Raw genomic sequence first — 22241 nt, 5'->3', positions numbered from 1 at the left:
CTTCTTCTGTCTTATTTTTTATGGCAGGTTTTTCAGGGTTAGGGTTAGGACTAAAACAAGACTGGTCCTCTGGTCTCTGGTCTCTGGTCTCTGGTCTCTGGTCTCTGGTCTCTGGTCTCTGGTCCCTGGTCTCTGGTCTCTGGTCTCTGGTCCCTGGTCTGGTCTCTGGTCTCTGGTCTCTGGTCTGGTCTCTGGTCTGGTCTCTGGTCCCTGGTCTCTTGTCTCTGGTCTCTGGTCTGGTCTCTGGTCTGGTCTTTGGCCTGGTCCCTGGTCTCTGGTCTCTGGTCTCTGGTCTCTGGTCTCTGGTCTGGTCTCTGGTCTCTGGTCTCTGGTCTCTGGTCTCTGGTCTCTGGTCTCTGGTCTCTGGTCCCTGGTCTGGTCTTTGGTCTGGTCCCTGGTCTCTGGCCTGGTCTGGTCTCTGGTCTGTTCTGGTTTAACTTGTCTTGTTTTTGTTTCAGGTTTTTCCTAAAGTTCTTCCTGAAGTGTAACCAGAACTGTCTGAAGAATGCAGGGAACCCGAGAGACATGAGGCGATTCCAGGTACTGCACTTGTCACACCTGTCACACTGCACCTGTCGCACCTGTCACACCTGTCACACTGCACCTGTCACACCTGCCACACTGCACCTGTCACACCTGTCACACTGCACCTGTCTCTGGACTCCCAGCATGCACCTCTGTACACCACACTCCTCAGACTGTAGTGTATGTCTTTAGACCATAAGCTGCACATAGAGGACTATAGAGTCTGTGTCACATGAGGTCAACAGGGGAGGTGTCTGGGGAGAGGGGAGGTTTATCACCAATGTTTCAGTGAAGGAGAAACATCCTCTCTTTCCTCCTTCCATCTTTCCTCTCTCTCCTCTCCCATTTCTCTCTCCTCCCTCTCTTTCCTCTCCCATCTCTCTCTCCCTCTCGCTCTCTCCTCTCCCATCTCCTTCTCTTCTCCCTCTCTTTCCTCTTTCCTCTCTCTCCTTTCCACCGCCCCTGCCCCCCTCTTCTCTAACTGATAAAAAGACACTTTAAATAAATTTTTTTTCACTGTCAAACAGATCTGGGCCGTGCTCCTCCCTCTGAATAAAGCACAGATGCCTGAACTCCTCCTCTGGTCCTCCTTTTCTTCTCCCACTCTTCCGCTGCTCCTCCTGTCGTCCTCCTTTCTGTGTTTGACAGTGATGGATGACATGTGCGTGTGATCTCCTCTCTCCTCCTCTTCTCCTGCTCTCCCCTCTTTTCTCTCTTCCTCCTCCTCTCTCTCCCCCTCTCATCCTCCTCCTCTTCCTCAGCGTGTTAGCGTGTGTGACAGTGATGGATAGTATGAGCGTGTGAAGCCTTCTCTCCTCTTCTCCTCCTCTCTCCTCTTTTCTCTCTTCCTCCTCCTATCCCCTGTCCTCCTCTCTCTCCCCTCTCCTCCTCCTCCTCCTCTTCCTCACCGTGTTAGCGTGTGTGACAGTGATGGATAGCGTGAGCGTGTGAAGCCTCGTCAGGTTTAATGGAACACACTGATCTGATCCTTTTTCTCTTATCGTTTTATTGAGTCGGAAAAACAGAAAGAGCAAAAATATCAAAGACTTTAAACGACAGACGTAAAGATCAAACATGGCGTCACATGAAAGAGTTTACGCCACAGTGAGAATTACAATGGCCGACATCATGACATCGCCATAGCAACTAAAGGTCCTATAATACACAAAACTGACTATTATGAGCTTTAAGTCATGTTATAATGTCGTTATCACATCAAAAATAGACCTGGACTTGTGTTTTGCTTCATTCAGACATGTTTGAGTAACACTTTATTATTATTCTGTCTACATCTCCAAAGCTCAAAATGCTCTGTTCCACCTTGTGATGTCATCAAGTGGTACTTTTCAAGTTAACAGCTACTTTTAACCTTTTGTTCAATAGAGTTTGGCAATTCCAGAGCTGAAATGATCCAACTGATTCTAGTGAAGGTGTGTGGAGTTTAAAAACACAGTGGAGCACTTCCTGTATCACCACATGATGACATCACAAGGTGAAACAGAGTGTTTTCAGTTTGAGAGAAGAACGTAGCCTAAATACGCAGGGTTTGTGTGTTAATATGCAGAGTTTGTGAATGAAACAAAACACAACTCCAGGTCTGTTTGTGACGAGGAAACAACATTATAATATAGACTGATAGCCCCAAGTCACGACGGGGCTTATGGGTAAATAAATGTTCAACTGTTGTGACCCTAGAATCTAAGGACTAGCTTCATTTAAAACACAGAGATAACTCATATTTGAGACATTTACAGTGAACAGGCTTTTCACGTTCACATCTGAGACATTTCAGTTTTTATTTCACAATTTTGTCCCTAAATCAAGATGTGAACTTTAATAACAGGTCACTTCTGCTAGCGTTAGCAACAGGTTTGATTGACAGCATTGCTAAGGGTCAAGCACAATCAAACAACATAACACTTTAAACTACAGAAAAAAGATAAATGTCTGCTTTGTGAAGTCACATGAATAAAAATAAACTTTATCACTTTGTCTCCTGTTTTCTTTTCTGGCCTTTCCCTTTTTTTTCTAAATCTTTGTTTTGATCCAGTTTGACTAAAACTCATCCTGGACTTTAACACTAACTTTCCTCCCTTTCCTCTCTCCTCCTCCGCTCGTATGTTTCCTTGTCTCCTTCCTTGTCCCCTTCCTCCTTCTCTCCTTGCTCGTTACCTCCCCTCCTACAGGTGGTGGTGTCGACCACAGTGAACGTCGATGGACACGTTTTGGCCGTGAGCGACAACATGTTCGTCCACAACAACTCCAAACATGGCCGCCGCGCCCGCCGCCTCGATCCGTCTGAAGGTTAGATGCCAAAAACATGCACAAAACAACACAAAACACCCAGAAACATTCACTACATGCATAAAACAACCCGAAACAACTCCAAACATGGCCGCCACACCCACCGCCGTCAAAACATGAACATAACAAACCAAAACAGCACAAAAAACCTCAAAATATCACAGAACACCCAGAAACATGGACAAAACACCCCTAAACATGCATTAAAAAAAACAGGAAACACCTCCAAACATGACCACGGGCTCGACCCGTCGAAAGGTCAGACCCCGAAACTAACCCGAGACAACTAGAAATGTGCAAAAAATCCTCAAAACAGCTCAAAACCAAGACTAGGTCAAGATCTGAAGTTGTGTCCCACTGCTCCTGACAGGTTTAACCCAGAGACACTGAAGGATGGGTCAAATGCAGAGGACACATTTCTCTATTGAGGACAAGAAAATGCATGCAAAACTTAACATTAGTCCTATTGAAGTCCTGGTGCAGTCCTGGTTTAGTCCTGTTTAAATCCAGCTTTAGATCTGTTTTAGACTCGGTTTAGACCTGGATAAAGCCCGGTTTAGATCTGATTTTAGTCCTGTTCTCTGTCTCTGCAGCAGCCACTCCGTGCATTAAGGCCATCAGTCCCAGTGAGGGCTGGACCACAGGGGGCGCTACAGTCATCCTCATAGGAGACAACTTCTTCGATGGCCTCCAGGTGGTATTTGGGACGATGCTTGTGTGGAGTGAGGTGAGACCTGGTTTAGTCCTGGTTTAATCCTAGTTCCGTCCTTGTTCAGTCCTGGTTTAGTTCTCGTTCTTTCCTGGTCCAGACCTAGTTTAGACCAGGGTTGCCAAAAGTATTATTGATTGTTTATTTGTTTGCTGCAGCTGATCACGCCTCACGCCATCCGAGTGCAGACTCCGCCCCGACACATCCCTGGGGTCGTGGAGGTCACTCTGTCCTACAAGTCCAAGCAGTTCTGCAAAGGAGCTCCAGGGAGGTTTGTCTATACAGGTAAAATCCTACACCCTAACTCCCCTATTCCCTAACCCCTACACCCTAACTCCACTATCCCATAACCCCTACACTCTAACTCCCCTATCCCCTAACCCCTACACCCTCACTCGCCTATCCCCTAACCCTTACACCCTCACTCCCCTATCCCCTACACTTTCACTCCCCTATCCCCTAACCCTTACACCCTAACTCCCCTATCCCCTAACCCCTACACCCTCAATCCCCTATCCCCTAACCAATGTTCCCTCTAATTTTTCACGAGTCTGAGCAAACACACAAACTCCCTGAGCGTCCCATGGACCAGTGTGAGTGACATCAGACGTGGTCACTGTGGTCATCAGACGTGCGCACTGTGGTCATCAGACGTGCGCACTGTGGCCATCAGACGTGCGCACTGTGGTCATGCTGCATCGCATTCATCCAAGTTAAATGGTTTATTAAAAGAATGAAATTACCGCATTTACATTTCTGTTATAAGACTTTTAATTAAGTGCTTTAGCCACTTATACAATGAAAATGACAAAAATCTTGCTCATGACCTGTGTAGTATGTTAATGCTATTGGAAGTATAAATATTTCATTTTAACTATGGCAAAACATGAACTTCCAACCAAACCAAGACAACTGTAAACTCCAATGTTGAAAACACACTTAACATTTTTATGATAAAGCTCTGACTTGTATTATGAGTATAAGCCATTGTGTGAAGCTTTTGCTTGATTTTTACAACTCATGAACTAGTGACAGTCAATGACCAACACACACTGAGAGGAGTCTGTATCTGCACACCCAGCTGCTCTATTACTGTACATTTATATATCATATCAAAACACAATATAAAATGTATATTTGTATATAAAATATATTCAAAACAAGTGGTATGGGTCAAAATAAATATATATTTACAAACCACACACTGCAAACAGTGAACAAACACACACTGGAAACTAAAAATACACTGTCCATGTGACAGTGTGACAGTCATTCTGTGACAGAGGTTGGAGGATCGAGTCCCGCTCGGACCAACTTCTGTCATTGTGTCCTTAGGCAAGACACTTCACCCAAGTGGTGTGTGTGTGATGATTGGTGGTGGTCGGGGGGCGCAGATTGGCATTAGCTAATACTACTAATTACACATAATACACATTTGACCCACAATTAAGTCAATAGCAGAATAAACCACATTTACCGATCAGGAACAGCATCCAGTCCATCAAATCATAAGGTCCCTCTGCTCCTCAGTCCATCATGAGATCTTCACTCAGTTCCACAAACCGCTCCAGGTCCGAGATGCCTCTAGTTTAACTTGTACAAACATCCACAGTGTCCTCGGCCGCGTACTTCCTTTGTTTTGTCAGTTTCGTCATGTTTAAAACGCAAAACTGCTGCAAAACAGTGCGTAAAATTACGCAATTACACGCGCGTAATCTTACGCGCGGATCTTTGCCCGAGGGCGGGCTGTCGGAACGTTCAGGGGTTAAACACTTAGAATCATTAGCGAGTTTTCACTCCACATCGGTCACATCGGTCACATCGGCTAAAACTATGGTAGCGGCGCATGAGGACATAAGGACATGAGGACATAAGGACATGAGGACATAAGGACATGAGGACACCTGCCAATGATGTGGATAAGCTGCTAAAATACGTCTGTGAATCACATAATTGGCTGGAGCAGCTCGTCCCGGTCACACTCACTGACTCACATTGAAAAATAGCGCAGAATGAATTGTTGTGTGTTTATTTTATTTGCAACTCCAGTTCGATTTTTTTGTGCGCAGCGCAGATTTTCTGTGCACGGAGACCGTGTCAGCAGTGCGCAATTGCGCACGCGCGCAGCTTGGAGGGAACAGTGCCACTAACCCTTACACCCTAACTCTCCTATCCCCCAACCCCTACACCCTAGCTCCCCTATCCCCTAACCCCTACACCTTAACTCCCCTAACCCCTACACCCTAACTCCCTTATCCCCTAACCCCTACACCCTAACTCCCTATCCCCTAACCCCTACACCCTAACTCCCCTATCCCCTAACCCCTACATCCTAACTCCCCTATCCCCTAACCCCTACACCCTAACTCCCCTATCCCCTATTCCCTAAACCCTAACTCCCCTATACCCTACACCCTAACTCCTTTATCCCCTAACCCCTAGATCCTAACTCCCCCATTCCATAAGCCCTACCCCTAACTCCTCTATCCCCTACACCCTAACTCCCCTATCACTTAACCCCTACATCCTAACTCCCCTATCCCATACCCGCTACACCCTAACCCCTACATCGTAACTTGCCTATCCCCTACACACGAACTCCCCTACCCCCTACACCCTAGTTCCCCTATCCCCTACACTCTAACCCCCTTATCCTTTAACCATAAACTCTAACTCCACTATCCCATAACCCCTACACCCAACTCCTCTACCCCCAACACCCTAACTCCCCTATCCCCTACACTCTAACCCCCTTATCCTTTAACCATAAACTCTAACTCCACTATTCCCTAATCCCTACACCCTAGCTCCTCTATCCTCTAACCCTACACCCTACTTCTGTCCGCTATGCCCTATACCTCCTCACTCACTGCAAAGGAGCTCTGGAGAAGTGTGTCTATACAGGTAACACCATGAGCCCTACACCCTAACTACTCTATCCCCTACACCCTAATTCCACTATCCCCAACACTCTAACCACCCTATCCTTTAAACCTACCCCCTGACTCCACTATCCCCTAACCCCTACACTCTACTTATACCCACTACCTTCATAGGAGCTCCAGGGAGGTTTATCTACACACGCAGCACACAAAGTCCCCTAGGCCTTACATTTTTTAGAACCTAGTGTTCTCGGTTCACTTTCCTGATCCTGTACTAATACTCCTGGTCTTGGGTCTGGTCCTGGTCTGGTCCTGGTCTGGTCCTGGTCTTGTGTCCTATGTCCATGTGCATATTTTTATTTTCGGCCACAGTGGCTCAGTAGTTATACACTTAAGCTCCTCTGTGTGTATTGGTGGTGGGAGGGGCCGATGGCACAGATCGACAGCCTCGCTTCAGTCAGTCTGCCCCAGGGCGGCTGTGGCTGCAGGAGTATAGCTTACACCACTGAGCGTAGAGTGAAAGATGACACACTGGAGCACTTTGAGAGGCTTTGACAGGTCTGTAAATCGCGTTACAAGTGTAAGGAGTTATTATTACATTATTTCCATGTGATTTCTCTCTGAATATTTAACTCTGTTTAAGGTGGAATGATTTAACAGCGCCGCCTTAAAGAGCCATTAACCTCTGAATTAAATATTAGACTCTGAAACCAAAGAAGGAGAGAGGAGAGAGGGAGAGAACGAGAGAGATGAAGGAGAGAAGAAGGGGGAGGGGTGGAGGAGATGGCTCCAATTCTGAACTGAGAGAACTGTGCCTGAATCAGACAGACAGTAAACACTACTGCTCTCTCTCTCTCTTCTGCCTCTCTCTCTCTGTTTCTTCTGTCCCCCTCTCTCTCTTTTGCCCCCCCTCTCTCTCTGTCTCTCTTCTATCCCCCTCTCTCTCTGTGTGTCCCTCTCTCTTTCTTCTACCCCCCCTCTCTCTGTCTCTCTCTCTTCTGTCCCTCTCTCTCTCTTTTGCCCCCCCTCTGTGTCCCTCTGTCTTCTGTCTGTCTCTCTTTATTCTGTCCCCCTTTCTCTCTTCTGTCCACCCCTCTCTCTGTGTCCCTTTCTCTTCTGTCCCCTCCGTCTCTTCTCTTCCCCTCTGTCTCTTTGTGTCTCTCTCTCTTCTGCCCCCCTCTCCCTCTGTCTCTCTCTCTTCTGTCCCTCTCTCTCTTCTGTTCCCCTCTGTCTCTTTGTGTCTCTTTCTTCTGCCCCACTCTCTCTCTTTGTCTTTCTGTTTTCTGCCTACCTCTCTGTGTCCCTCTGTTTTCTGTCCCTGTCTCTTCTGTCCCTCTGTCTTTCTCTTCTCTGTCTCTCCCCTTATTTCTCCTCCACCCCCTCTCTTTCTCTCCTCCACCCCTCTCTCTTTCTCTCCTCCATCCCTCTTTCTCTTTCAGTCTCGTGTTCTGACCTTCTTGTTGTTGTTGACAGCAGTTTCTTGAATAAAAGACATTTACTGTGTCTTTAAGTTCACCCTTAAAGGATCAGACTCTCTCTCTCCCCTCCTCTGTCCCTCTCTTTCTCTCCTCCTTTCTTTTTCTCCTCCTTTCCTTCTCTCCTGCTCTTTCTCCTGCTCTGACCTTCTTGTTGTTGTTGACAGTTGAATCTCTGTCTCTGCTCCCTGTTTCCCTTTCTCTTCTCTCCTCCTCTCCCTCATCATCTCCTCTTCTCCCTCTTTCTCTCCTCCATCCCTCCCTCCTCCTCCTCCCCTCCATCCCTCTTTCTCTTTTTGTCTCGTGTTCTGACCTTCTTGTTGTTGTTGACAGTAGTTTGTTGAATAAAAGACATTTACGGCATCTTTAAGTTCACCCTTAAAGGATCACTGCGTCTCATCACCTCAGCGCACATTTATATGGAAATATGGATCTATAGGAAAACGGGAACGGAGAGAGGGAAGAGGAGGAGGAGAGGGGGAGGAGAGGGGGAGAGTAGCGAGAGGGAAGAGGAGGAGGAGAGGGAGGGAGAGGAGGAGAGGGAGGGAGAGGGGGACGAAGAGGAGAGGGAGGGAGAGGAGGAAAGGAGAGGGGGAAGAGGAGGAGGAGGGGGGAGGAGAGGGGGACGAGGAGGAGAGGTAGGGAGAGGAGGAGAAGGAGGGAGAGGGGTGGAAAAGACAGGAAGAGGAGAGAGAAGAGGGTGAGTAGGAGGAGAGCAGCAAGACGGAAGAGGAGGAAAGGGAAGAAGCGTGAAATTTATGAACAAAACTTGTTTTAAATCATGTTTCATATTTTTATAGTTAAATTTTTAAGGTAGTTTTTTATTTTTATATCTTTATATTTTTATATTTAATGCAGGTGTTTGTTTGTTTCAGCTCTGAATGAACCCACCATCGACTACGGCTTCCAGAGACTCCAGAAAGTCATCCCCCGACACCCAGGAGACCCCGAGAGATTACCCAAGGTACTACTACTGCTACTGCTACTGGTACTGCTACTGCTACTGCCACTGCTACTGCTACTGCTACTACTGCTACTACTACTGCTACTGCTACTGCTACTGCTACTGCTACTGCTACTACTACTGCTACTACTACTGCTACTACTACTGCTACTGCTACTACTACTGCTACTGCTACTGCTGCTACTGCTACTGCTACTACTACTACCTCTATTACTACTACTGTTTCTATTGTGGAGGAGAGGAGGAAAGGAGAAGACTGCTGAGTGTGTGGGAGGCTGGTGATCATGGGGCGGGTGGTGTGTGTGGGGCCGGTGGTCATGGGGCAGGTGGTGTGTGTGGGGCCGGTGGTCGTGGGGCGGGTGGTGTGTGTGGGGCCGGTGGTGGGGCCGGTGGAGGAGACTCAGATTGCAGAGTTCTGCTTGACTGAATCTCGATTAAAAAAGTGATAAAATCCAGAAAAACACAATCAGATTAAGATCTGATGATCTCAATATTTACCTGTTTAATCTGCAACACAGAGACCTGATTTAGACCTGGTTCAGTCCTGGTTCAGTCCTGGTTTAGTCCTGGTTTAGTGATGATTTAGTCCTGGTTTAGTCCTGGTTTAGTGATGATTTAGTCCTGGTTTAGTGATGATTTAGTCCTGGTTTAGTGATGATTTAGTCCTGGTTTAGTCCCGGTTCAGTCCTGATTTAGACCTGGTTTAGTGATGATTTAGTCCTGGTTTAGACCTGGTTTAGACCTGGTTCAGTTCTGGTTTAGTCTTGGTTTAGACCTGGTTCAGTCCTGGTTTAGTCCTGGTTTAGACCTGGTTTAGACCTGTTTCAGTCCTGGTTTAGACCTGGTTTAGTCTTGGTTTAGACCTGGTTCAGTCCTGATTCAGTCCTGGTTTAGTCCTGGTTTAGTCCTGGTTTAGACCTGGTTTAGACCTGGTTTAGACCTGGTTTAGACCTGGTTTAGTCTTGGTTTAGACCTGGTTCAGTCCTGGTTCAGTCCTGGTTTAGCCCTGGTTTAGTCCTGGTTTAGACCTGGTTTAGACCTGGTTTAGTCCTGGTTTAGACCTGGTTTAGACCTGGTTTAGACCTGGTTTAGACCTGTTTTAGTCTTGGTTCAGTCCTGGTTCAGTCCTGGTTTAGTCCTGGTTTAGTGATGATTTAGTCCTGGTTTAGACCTGGTTGAGTCCTGGTTTAGTCCTGGTTTAGACCTGGTTTAGACCTGGTTTAGACCTGGTTTAGACCTGGTTTAGTCCTGGTTTAGACCTGGTTTAGACCTGGTTCAGTCCTGGTTTATATCTGGTTTAGACCTGGTTTAGACCTGGTTTAGACCTGGTTTAGACCTGGTTTAGTCCTGGTTTAGACCTGGTTCAGTCCTGGTTCAGTCCTGGTTTAGTCCTGGTTTAGACCTGGTTTAGACCTGGTTTAGTACCTGGTTTAGACCTGGTTTAGACCTGGTTTAGTCTTGGTTTAGACCTGGTTCAGTCCTGGTTTAGTCCTGGTTTAGTCCTGGTTTAGTCCTGGTTTAGACCTGGTTCAGTCCTGGTTTAGACCTGGTTTAGACCTGGTTCAGTCCTGGTTTAGTCCTGGTTCAGTCCTGGATTAGTCCTGGCTGAGACCTGGTTTAGTCTTGATCTGGTCCTGGTTCAGTCCTGGTTCAGTCTCGGCTTAGACCTGGTTTAGACCTGGTCTGGTCCTGGTTATATATTTATCGTATGCGTGGGGGGTTTGTGAGTTATTTTATATTTATTGTCTTTTGTGTTCAGCCGAATGCAGTCGTTTTATTTGTCGATGGATCGAGATAAAGATCCAATCAGCTTCTGCTCAGCTGTGACCGTCCAAATACTGCGCTCTGATTGGACGAAAACACATTCAAATAAAACACTGCACTTCATTAGAGACTCCAGAACAAACATGGACTGGATCTGTACCACAGAGAGTCCGGATTTAGATTTAGGCCGGGTTTAGACCAAGTTTAGACCAAGTTTAGACAAAGTTTAGACCAAGTTTAGACCAAGTTTAGACCTGGTTAAGACCCAGTTTAGTCCTAGTTTAGTTCTGGTTTTACTCCTGGTGTAGTACTCGTTCAGCCCTGGTGTAGTCCTGGTTTTAGTCCTGTTATAGTCCTGTTTTAGTCCTGGTTTAGTCCCGGTTTACACCTGGTTTAGTTCTGGTTCAGTCCTTGTTCAGTCCTTGTTCAGTAAAAGTGCAGTTGATTAAAAGTCTTTGTTTGAAGAGGTTTAGAGATTATGGGATGTCACTGAACCAATTATTCGCTCCAGTCTGACACACGTGCACACCCACGTGCACACCCACATGCACACTCATGTGCACGCCTAGTACATACTCACACACGTGTACACACTCGTGCACTCACATGCACACACACGTCTGAGCTCCTCCAGAGTCATGTGACACAGTGAGGAGGTGATGAGTCCAAGAGGAGCTGATCCTGGTTTAGGCTCTGGTACCACTGCAACTCTGAAGACAGAGCAGAGTCTGAAACATCAGTCCCTGTTTAGTCCTGTTTTAGTCCTGGTTTAGTCCTGGTTTAATCTTTGTTCAGTCCTGGTTTAGTCCTGAATCAGTCCTGGTTCAGTCCTGTTTTAGTCCTGGTTCAGTCCCGGTTCAGTCCCAGTTCAGTACTGGTTTAGTCCTGGTTCAGTCCTGGTTCAGTCCTGGTTCAGTCCTGGTTCAGTCCTGGTTCAGTCCTGGTTTAGTCCTGGTTTAGTCCTGGTTTAGTCCTGGTTCAGTCCTGGTTCTCTCTGTGTGTCCCTGCTCTCGGCCCCTCCTCCACTCACTCAGGACTTTATCTAAATTAAACTCTTAATCTGCTTTTTCATTAAACACTTTTAATTAGACCTGTTTTAAATTAACTCTCAGCCTCCACTGGACTGTGACCTCCCCCACAGAGCCACAGAGTCTAACCCACAACCTCTGCCTCAGCAAGACACACACAGAATCTAACCCACAACCTCTGCCTCAGCAAGACACACAGAATCTAACCCACAACCTCTGCCTCAGCAAGACACACACAGAATCTAACCCACAACCTCTGCCTCAGCAAGACACACAGAGTCTAACCATCTCCACTTTCCTTGGTCCCTGGTTTCCTTGCTCCCTTGTGTCCTTGCTCCCTGGTTTCCTTGCTTCCTTGTATCCTTGGTCCCTGGTTTCCTTGTGCCTTCGTTCCCTTGCTCCGTCTCTCCTTCATTTCCTTGTTCTCTCTTTACCTTGCTCCCTTGTTTCTTTGCTCCCTGGTTTCCTTGCTCCCTTGCTCCCTATCTCCTTCATTTCCTTGTTCTCTTTTTTCCTTGCTCCCTGTTTTCTTTGCTCTCTTGTTCCCTTGCTCCCTCTTTCCCATGTTCCCTTGCCCCTTAGTTTCCTTGCTCATTCATTCCCTTTCTCCCTCATTTCCTTGCTCCCTTGTTTCCTTGCTCCTTCGTTTCCTTTTTCCCTTTTTTCCTTGCGCCCTTGTTTCCTTGCTCCTTCATTTCCTTTTTCCCTTGTTTCCTTCCTTCCTTGCTCCCTCGTGTTCACCCTCTTTTCTCTGTCTGGGCAAGATACACACCTAGAAGTTTAAACCACAACCCCTCAACCTCAAACCTAATGGTTTAGCTATGTCCATTTACACACACAGTCTATGAGTGTAACCCACAGCCTACTGAGAGGATAACCACTCTGTCACGAGCAGCCATGTTTGTAGTCTTTTGGTTGAAGTGTGAGAGGAGAGGATAACCACTCTGTCACGAGCGGCCATGTTTGTAGTCTTTTGGTTGAAGTGCTGTTCCGTGTGTGTCCTGTAGGAGGTGCTGTTGAAGAGAGCGGCTGATCTGGTGGAGGCGCTGTACGGGATGCCCCACAGCAACCAGGTACCTCGACCTCCCTCTCCCTTGTTCCCTTACTCCCTTGTTTACTTTCCCCTCCGTTTCCTTGCTCCTTTGTTTCCTTGCTCCCTCATTTCCTTGCTCTTTCGTTTCCTTGGTCCCTTGTTTCCTTGTTTCCTGGTTTCCTTCCTCTCTCATTCCCTTGCTCCCCCTTCTCTCTTATTTCCTTGCTCCCTTGTTTCCTTGCACTCTCATTCCCTTGCTCCTTCATTTCCTTGCTCCCTCGTTTCCTTGCTTCTTAGTTTTCTTGCTCCCCTGTTTTCTTCCTCCTTGGTTTCCTTGCTACCTTGTTCCGTTGCTCCCTCTTTCCGTTGTTCCCTTGCTCCTTAGTTTCCTCGCCCCTTCGTTCCCTTTCTCCCTTCTTTCCTTGCTCCTTCGTTCCCTTGCTCCCTCTCTCCTTTGTTTCCTTGCTCCCTTTTTCCCTTGCCCCCTTGACCCCTTGCTCCTTCGTTTCCTTGTTCTCTTGTTTCCTTGCTCCCTCATTTCCTTGCTCCCTTCTTTCTTTGCTCTTTCGTTTCCTTGCTCCCTTGTTTCCTTGTTTCCTGGTTTCTTTCCTCTCTCATTCCCTTGCTCCCCCTTCTCCCTTATTTCCTTGCTCCCTTGTTTCCTTGCACTCTCATTCCCTTGCTCCTTCATTTCCTTGCTCCCTCGGTTCCTTGCTTCTTAGTTTTGTTGCTCCCTTGTTTTCTTCCTCCTTGGTTTCCTTGCTACCTTGTTCTGTTGCTCCCTCTTTCCGTTGTTCCCTTGCTCCTTAGTTTCCTTGTTCCCTTTCTCCCTTCTTTCCTTGCTCCTTTGTTCCCTTGCTCCCTCTCTCCTTTGTTTCCTTGCTCCCTTTTTCCCTTGCCCCCTTGACCCCTTGCTCCTTCGTTTCCTTGTTCTCTTGTTTCCTTGCTCCTTCGTTTCCTTGCTCCCTTCTTTCCTTGCTCTTTCGTTTCCTTGCTCCCTTGTTTCCTTCCTTCTTTGCTCCCTCGTGTTCGCCCTCTTGTCTCTGTCTGGGCTCTTTGTTGTTGTCTTGTAAAACTGATCAGATTAAGTCTCTTTCCTCGTTTCTTCATCTCCTCCTCGTGTCCTCGTCTCTTTGCTTGTCTCCTTTCTCGTCTCCTTGTCTCCTTCCGTGTCTCCTTGTCTCCTCGGGTTGTCTCCTTGGGTTGGTGGGAGGTCAGAGTTGTGTGGGGAGATTATCAGATCAATGTTCTGCTGCTTGTTTACAAACATCTCTCCCTCTCTCTCCTCTCTTCTTTCTCCTCTTTTTAGGAGATGATTGTTAAATGTGAGGCTCTGTGCTCTGCTCCTCTGTCTCTCCTCTTCCTCCTTCACTCTCTTCTTTCTCTTTCTCATAGGAGGTGATCCTTAAATGTGCCGCAGATATAGCAGAGGCTTTTCCCTCTCCTCTCCTCTATCCTCCTCTCATCTCTCCTCTCTCCTCCTCTCACCCTCTCCTCTCTCCTTCTCTTACCCTCTCCACTTCTCTTTCCTCCTCTCACCCTCTCATCTCTCCTCCTCATCTCACCTCCTCTCATCTGTCCTCCTCTCCTCTCATCTCTCCACCTCTCACTCTCTCCTCTTTCTCACCCTCTCCTCTTTCTCACCCTCTCGTCTTTCTCACTCTCTCCTCTTTCTCACCCTCTTCTCTTTCTTACCCTCTCCTCTTTTTCACCCTCTCCTCTTTCTCACCCTCTCATCTTTCTCACCCTCTCGTCTTTCTCACTCTCTCCTCTTTCTCACCCTCTTCTCTTTCTCACCCTCTCCTCTTTCTCACCCTCTCGTCTTTCTCACTCTCTCCTCTTTCTCACCCTCTTCTCTTTCTCACCCTCTCCTCTTTCTCACCCTCTCGTTTTTCTCACCCTCTCCTCTTTCTCACCCTCTTCTCTTTCTCACTCTCTCCTCTTTCTCACCCTCTCATCTTTCTTACCCTCTCCTCTTTCTCACTTTCTCTTCTTTCTCACTCTTTCTCCTGTCTTTTCTTTTGTAGGAGATGATTCTTAAACGAGCCGCAGACATCGCAGAGGCTCTGTACTCGGCTCCTCGGAGTCACGCTCAGATTCCGGCTCTGGGAAACTCACCCCACGGCATGATGGGAGTTCAGTCCTTCAGCGCTCAGCTGCCCAACGACAACAACCAGGGTGATGTATAAATATATGTCATATATGTCATATGTAGAACCAGGAAACAGTATATTTATGATGTACATGTGAAACCAGGGTCTGAATAATCACACAGAGCTGGACAACGACAACAACCAGGGAATGAAAATATACGTGATCTTATACTTGATCTTATACATGATCTTATACTTGATCTTATACATGATCTTATACATGATCTTATACTTGATCTTATACATGATCTTATACGTGATCTTATACTTGATCTTATACGTGATCTTATACTTGATCTTGTACGTGATCTTGTACGTGATCTTGTACCTGATCTTGTACCTGATCTTGTACCGGTACGTGATCTTGTACGTGATCTTATACTTGATCTTATACGTGATCTTATACGTGATCTTATACTTGATCTTGTACGTGATCTTGTACGTGATCTTGTACGTGATCTTGTACGTGATCTTGTACCAGTACGTGATCTTGTACGTGATCTTATACTTGATCTTATACATGATCTTATACGTGATCTTATACTTGATCTTATACGTGATCTTATACTTGATCTTATACGTGATCTAATACGTGATCTTATACTTGATCTTATATGTGATCTTATACTTGATCTTGTACGTGATCTTGTACGTGATCTTGTACGTGATCTTGTACCTGATCTTGTACCTGATCTTGTACCGGTACGTGATCTTGTACGTGATCTTATACTTGATCTTATACGTGATCTTATACGTGATCTTATACTTGATCTTATACTTGATCTTGTACGTGATCTTGTACGTGATCTTGTACGTGATCTTGTACCGGTATGTGATCTTGTACGTGATCTTATACTTGATCTTATACATGATCTTATACGTGATCTTATACTTGATCTTATACGTGATCTTATACGTGATCTTATACGTGATCTTATACTTGATCTTATACGTGATCTAATACGTGATCTTATACTTGATCTTATACTTGATCTTATATGTGATCTTGTACGTGATCTTGTATGTGATCTTGTATGTGATCTTGTATGTGATCTTGTATGTGATCTTGTACCGGTACGTGATCTTGTACGTGATCTTATACTTGATCTTATACGTGATCTTATACGTGATCTTATACGTGATCTTATACGTGATCTTGTACTTGATCTTGTACGTGATCTTATACGTGATCTTATACATGATCTTACACATGATCTTATATACGTCATATATGAAATAGATGCATAAACATATGAACCTCGTATAAGTAACGTCTAAATCATGATGTTCCAGACTCTGCACCAAAATGTCAAGAATAAATAAATGACTGTATTTCTGATTTTTATCAAATTACACTTTCTTCATAAACCATCAGTCTCCATATTTCCACTTTTATTTGGTTAAAAATCCATTCAACAGAAATAAACTTTGGACGAGTTGAAAACTAAAATAATAATTTGGCGCAAGCGGAGAAGTTTTGACTCATGTTTTGATGTGAATTTCCTATAGACACAGCAGCATCTAACAGCATCTCCTCCTGTACTTGTGTGTAGTCTGACTGTAGTTGTACTCATGTTTCATGTATATTTTCAGGAGGATACACTCGTGGGTCTAACAGCGTCTCTCCTCTTGTAGTTTATGTGTAGTTTGTGTGTAGTCTGACTGTAGTTGTACTCATGTTTTACGTATATTTTCAGGAGGATACACTCGTGGGTCTAACAGCGTCTCTCCTCTTGTAGTTTATGTGTAGTTTGTGTGTAGTCTGACTGTAGTTGTACTCATGTTTTATGTATATTTTCAGGAGGATACACTCGTGGGTCTAACAGCGTCTCTCCTCGCGGTTATGCTCCGACTTCAACTCCTCAGAACTCAAACTACAGCGGCAGCGTCAACGGCTACAACAACAACATGAGCCCGGGGTTTATCAACGGGAACTCCTCCTCTCCTTACGCAAGTATGAATCTGTCTATACCTCCATCTATCTATAGTGGGGCAAAAAAGTATTCAGTCAGTTCATCTCAAACTTTCAAACACTCCAGGACGTTGAAATGCTTCTTTTAAAGCCACTCCTTCGTTCGAAGCTGTGCTTTACTAATAGTTAAATACAAGAAGCCTGTAGCTCAAAGGAATATCCACTGACACGTGTGCACAGGTCTGTGTTGAGCGGGGGCGATACTCTGCTGTCAGACGCCTTCTCCCTGTGGTGTTTATCTGCGCCTCATCAAACTACGACAAAACTGCAACACGTGGAGACAGATTTTCCCCACTTTTTTTAAAATAGCCCAATTGTGCAACAAAACCACGGACCTGGCAACTGTGATCTGTACCTTTATCTGTCTATTCATTTATCCATTATTGTATGTACATGAGCCCAGGGTTTATCAACGGGAGCTCATCCTCCCCTTACGCAAGTACCAACATCTATCTGTCTGTACCTCTATCCATCTGTCTATTATATACAACAAGCCCAGGTTTATCAATGGGAATGCTGCCTTTCCCGATGCAAGTGAGCAAACATCTATACCTCTCTCTATCCATATATCTATAACCTCCTCCCTCTACGTCCATCGATCCATCTCTCTCTCCAATGTCAACTCTTCTTCTCCTTAGGCAAATGAGGAAATATCTATCTATTCATCTATCTCTCTCTCAGGGTTCCTCGTCTGACACTCCTCTTTTTCCACATGAGAAGTTAAACATGACACAAACTCAAACCTGAAAAAAAAAAACCCAGCAAGAATCTGTCAGATGCCCTAAAGCTAACCCTGAAGCTAACCCTGAAGCTAACCCTGAAGCTAACCCTGAAGCTAATCCTAAATCTGATCCAAACATGACCCGAGGCAGGAAGCTCAGACACAGTTTTCTCTGTCCGGGGCGTTAGAGTTTAGGGGTTCTCACTCTCCTCTCTCTTTTTTCCCTCTTTCTAACCCTCTCTCCTCAGCGGTGCCCTCCAGTCCTCCGACGGCTGTGTTTCCCCCCTCTCTCCTCTCTCTTTCTATCCTTCTCCTCCCTCTCTCTCCTCCCTCGTTTCACTAACTTTCTCCTGTCCTCTTTCTCCTCCCTCTCTCCTCAGTGGTCCCCTCCAGTCCTCCGATGGCCGTGTCAAACTGCTCCTCGTCTCACGGAGTTTTCTCATTTTCGGTGAAACAGAAAAGCGCCTTTGCTCCCGTTGTCAGGGCGACCGCATCACCTCCGCCCCCCCAGGGTTGTCCCGGCAACGGAGCCAACAGCAGCGCCGCCATGCAAGGTACCAGACCTGGTTTAGACCCGTTTTAGACCGGGTTTAGACCCGGATTAGACCCTGTTAAGACACAGTTTAGACCCATGTTAGACCCATGTTAGACCCATGTTAGACCCGGTTTAGACCCAGTTTAGACACGGTTTAGACCTGGTTTAGACCCGGATTAGACCCTGTTAAGACACAGTTTAGACCCATGTTAGACCCATGTTAGACCCGGTTTAGAACCCGGTTTAGACCCAGTTTAGACCCAGTTTAGATCCAGTCTAGACCTGTATTAGACCCTGTTCAGACCCGGTTTAGACCTGGATTAGATCCAGATTACACCCTGTTTAGACCCAGTATAGACCCAGTTTAGACCTGCATTAGACCCTTTTCAGACCCAGTTTAGACCTGGTTTTGACCCAATTTAAACCTGGTTTAGACCCCGATTAGACCCTGTTTAGACACAGTTTAGATCGATGTTAGACCCGGTTTAGATCTGATATAGACCCGGTATAGACCTGGTTTTGACCCGGTTTAGACCTGGTTTTGACCCGGTTTAGACCTGGTTTTGACCCGGTTTAGACCTGGTTTAGACCCGGTTTAGACATGGTTTTGACGTGGCTAGATCCAGTGTTCCAAGTGAAGAGGAGGAGAGGGCTGCAGATGAATATTTCAGGTCAGAGCTGTTCTGGGACGCCTCCTGAATAAAACATGTGCAATGTATTTGGTACTACAAAGTACTACATTCAGTACTACAGTGACTCTTATGGTCAGTCCTACAGTCAGTCCTCCAGTCAGTCCTACAGTCAGTCCTCCAGTCAGTCCTACAGTCAGGTCAGTCCTACAGTCAGGTCAGTCCTACAGTCAGGTCAGTCCTACGGTCAGTCCTACAGTCAGGTCAGTCTTACGGTCACAGGGTGAGGGTCTGTGGTTAACACTGTGCAGTATCAGATCAGGAGCTGTCCGTGGTGCTGAAGTCTGAAGTTATTTCAACTACTACAACTATTACTGCTGCAGCTGTGATTCTCCACTGTCACTGTGGTTAAATATCGATTCAAAATATAACAATGACATTTCACATTTTTGAAGTTATAAGATTCTAAAATGACTTGCAAAAAACTGGTTTCCTTCTGACCGCGGTCCCTCTGATTTCTGTCATTTAAATCATCTTAAAGGTCCAGAAATCAGATCACAATCAGATTTGGTGTATAAGTGAACAAAGCCACTGGTGCATTCTGGGAAAGTGAGTCTCATGGAGCTTTCAGAGGGTAAATGTGTTGCTTCATTTTATTGTCATATTAGATACTAAAATATACAGAGGGGATTTTGGATCTTATTTACTATTTGAGTAAAAAAAAACTAAATTCAAATGAAAAATGTCCTAAAAGTTCACATTTTGCCTCATTTTTTGGAGTTAAAACTTTAATAAATCAGACTTGGTATCAGATATCCAAAAAAATCCTGGACTTTTTTTTGTCAAAATCTTGTTAAGTTCAAAATTGTAAAAAATTAAATATTAAAACATTTTCCGGTGCAGATTTTCACATAAAAGTTTCTCTTGTTTCTCTTTCAGCCATGTCGGGTTTGGTGCCGCAGATGTGACACGCCCCTTTTTTCCCCTGACCCGTCCAATCACGTCTCAGATCCCCACATCCTGCCCCGCCCCCTGGCCCAGCGCTGAGTCCTGATTGGCTGCTGTGATCGTCCATCGTCTTCAGTGTCGTCTGTGCTCCACTTTTGTACAAAACACGTTGTTATGGTTATGTTTTTTGTTTTGTTTTTTAATTTTACTGGATTTTCTTCATGTAAATAAACACTTTGTCGTTATCGCCATGGAAACGAGGAAATGCTGTAACGAGAATAAAACTCACTTTGGTCTGAAAATGTTTGAATGTTTCACACGAATAAACCAAACCTGAAACAACTTCTGGACTCAGTTTGTACCAGTAACTTATACAGTAAATAGTCCTCCATTTATAACAGAAAAAGAAAGTTTTATCAGAGTTTAGACTTTTTCTCACTCTGTAGAGTCGATTAAAGAGTGCAGATCTATGGAGAGAATGGGAGTCAGGAGCTGGGGGAGACATTCGGACACAGCCACAGGGATAGTGAAGTTTAAGTCTAATGTTGATGAGCAGCTGAGAGTTTTGTCTTTGGCTCAGAAAAAGACAAAGGAGCTGAGGAGAGAGAGGGAAAGAGAGGAGGGGGAGAGGTGGTGGGTGGATGGGGGGTGGAGGAGGGGAATGTGCGGTTGCCATGGAAACAGGGGCCCCTGGGGACCCTCTGCAGCTCTGCAGACTCCAGACCATTTCACCGGCCCCTAATACAATCTCTCTCTCACACGGATCCAACAACCAGCAGTGAAGAGAAAAGAGGAGAAGAGAAAAGAGGAGAAGACAGGGGGAGGGTGTGTAACAGGAAGAGAGTGAGAGTCCAGGGGCCCCGGGGACCAGCCTCTCACATCAGACATGAAAGCATTTAACTGGCCCTAATACAACTGCATATATGCACACACATATGTGCACACACACATGTGCACACACACACACACACACACATACACACACATGTGCACCCCCACACACATGCACACACACATGTGCACACACACACAGAGAGTCTACATGAGGAGGGCCCCTGGGAGCCCACTCACTGTTCCCCTAATGCACTATCAGACTGCACACAGAGACACTCCACTCTGAGGGGCCGGGGGGGAGTGAGGGAGAGAGGGAGGAGTGTGAAGAGTCCAAACCTGGGCCCCAGGGGGCGCTCTCTGTCAAAGGCTCAAACACTGGCCCCTGAACATTATAATCCTCTGATATAATCCAGTAGCACTCACAGGGGCCAAAACACACACACACACAGACACACAGACACACACAGACACACACAGACACACACATTCTCCATGGAGACAAGTGGGTGAAGCCACCAGGCCAAGTTACAGATCAGATCTGTGTAGAGGCAAGCCCTCTCACATAGCAGTAAGGATGCATGTTTTTAGATATTTTAGCTACAAAAACAAGTACAACGTGATGAGCTCACCTCCTCACACAGAGTGAGACCTCCTCACACAGAGTGAGACCTCCTTACACAGAGTGAGACCTCCTCACACAGAGTGAAACCTCCTCACACAGAGTGAGACCTCCTCACACAGAGTGAGACCTCCTCACACAGAGTGAGACCTCCTCACAGAGAGTAAGACCTCCTCACACAGAGTCAGACCTCCTCACAGAGAGTGAGACCTCCTCACACAGAGTGAGACCTCCTCACACAGAGTGAGACCTCCTCACACAGAGTGAGACCTCCTCACAGAGAGTAAGACCTCCTCACACAGAGTGAGACCTCCTCACACAGAGTCAGACCTCCTCACACAGAGTCAGACCTCCTCACACAGAGTCAGACCTCCTCACACAGGACACGGGGCAGATTCATTTAGATCCTCCTGATGGAGTCAGTCTCATTAGGACCAGACTCATTAGACCCAGTTACAGTCGTGATTTACATTAATCTGCTCCTCTGTTTTTGTGGAGCTTTGATAAACTCTTCCTCACTCCTCATCCTCAGACACAGAACAGGAGACAAACACATTTAAATCTTTATGATTGACTCAGACTCATTAGAACCAGAGTCTGAATTAAACCAGGCTTTGTCCAGAGCCACAGAACAAAAGGACCATCACGGAACATTATCTATAAAACACGACAGGAGGAAAAGACAAAAGAGCTATCATGAAACTTTATCTTCAAAGCAAAACAGGACAAATGAAAAGTGCAGGACAGTAATGAGCTGATGTGTTTTTATGATTGTGTGATTGTGCTGCAGTGCTGCGCTCAGGCTGCAGGGGGCCCAATCGAGCCATAGACTGTACACATCTCTGGACATAGCTAATCTGCTGCCACGTTCCAAACAGGAAGTGACCATGGACACACTTCCGGCTCCATCAACTCTGGCTCCAATTCACTTTCCATTGAAAAAACGTTGCTAAAATGTTGTTTTCGTCATCATAAACAGACAGACTGGAGTTGTGTTTTGTTTCATTCACACAAGTTTAACACACAAACCCTGAATATTTAAGCTGAGGTCTTGTCTCAAACTGAAAACACTCTGTTCCACCTTGTGATGTCATGTGGTGATACAGGAAGTGCTCCTTCACTAGAATCATTTAGATGATTTCTGCT

At 45.9% G+C, this 22241-nt stretch overlaps 1 protein-coding gene across 1 annotated transcript in view; it reads left to right on the top strand.

Moving 5' to 3' along the window:
• LOC117387215 (transcription factor COE3-like) overlaps positions 1-19698 on the top strand; it is a 33234-nt gene extending 13536 nt beyond the window's left edge. Inside the window, exons 7-16 of the mRNA XM_055229576.1 lie at positions 459-540; positions 2712-2829; positions 3423-3556; positions 3697-3823; positions 8771-8859; positions 12659-12724; positions 14712-14862; positions 16639-16791; positions 17911-18084; positions 19634-19698. Coding sequence (XP_055085551.1) covers positions 459-540; positions 2712-2829; positions 3423-3556; positions 3697-3823; positions 8771-8859; positions 12659-12724; positions 14712-14862; positions 16639-16791; positions 17911-18084; positions 19634-19662 — 1123 coding nt within the window. The 3' untranslated portion in view covers positions 19663-19698. The remainder of the gene's footprint in view (positions 1-458; positions 541-2711; positions 2830-3422; positions 3557-3696; positions 3824-8770; positions 8860-12658; positions 12725-14711; positions 14863-16638; positions 16792-17910; positions 18085-19633) is intronic.
• The last annotated feature ends 2543 nt before the right edge of the window (positions 19699-22241 follow it).

The sequence above is a fragment of the Periophthalmus magnuspinnatus genome, chromosome 19, assembly GCF_009829125.3.
Source record: "Periophthalmus magnuspinnatus isolate fPerMag1 chromosome 19, fPerMag1.2.pri, whole genome shotgun sequence".
NCBI classification, from domain to species: Eukaryota; Metazoa; Chordata; class Actinopteri; order Gobiiformes; family Gobiidae; genus Periophthalmus; species Periophthalmus magnuspinnatus.
The sequence above is the reverse complement of the archived record's forward strand: the minus strand, read 5'-3'. Positions and strand labels throughout refer to the sequence as shown.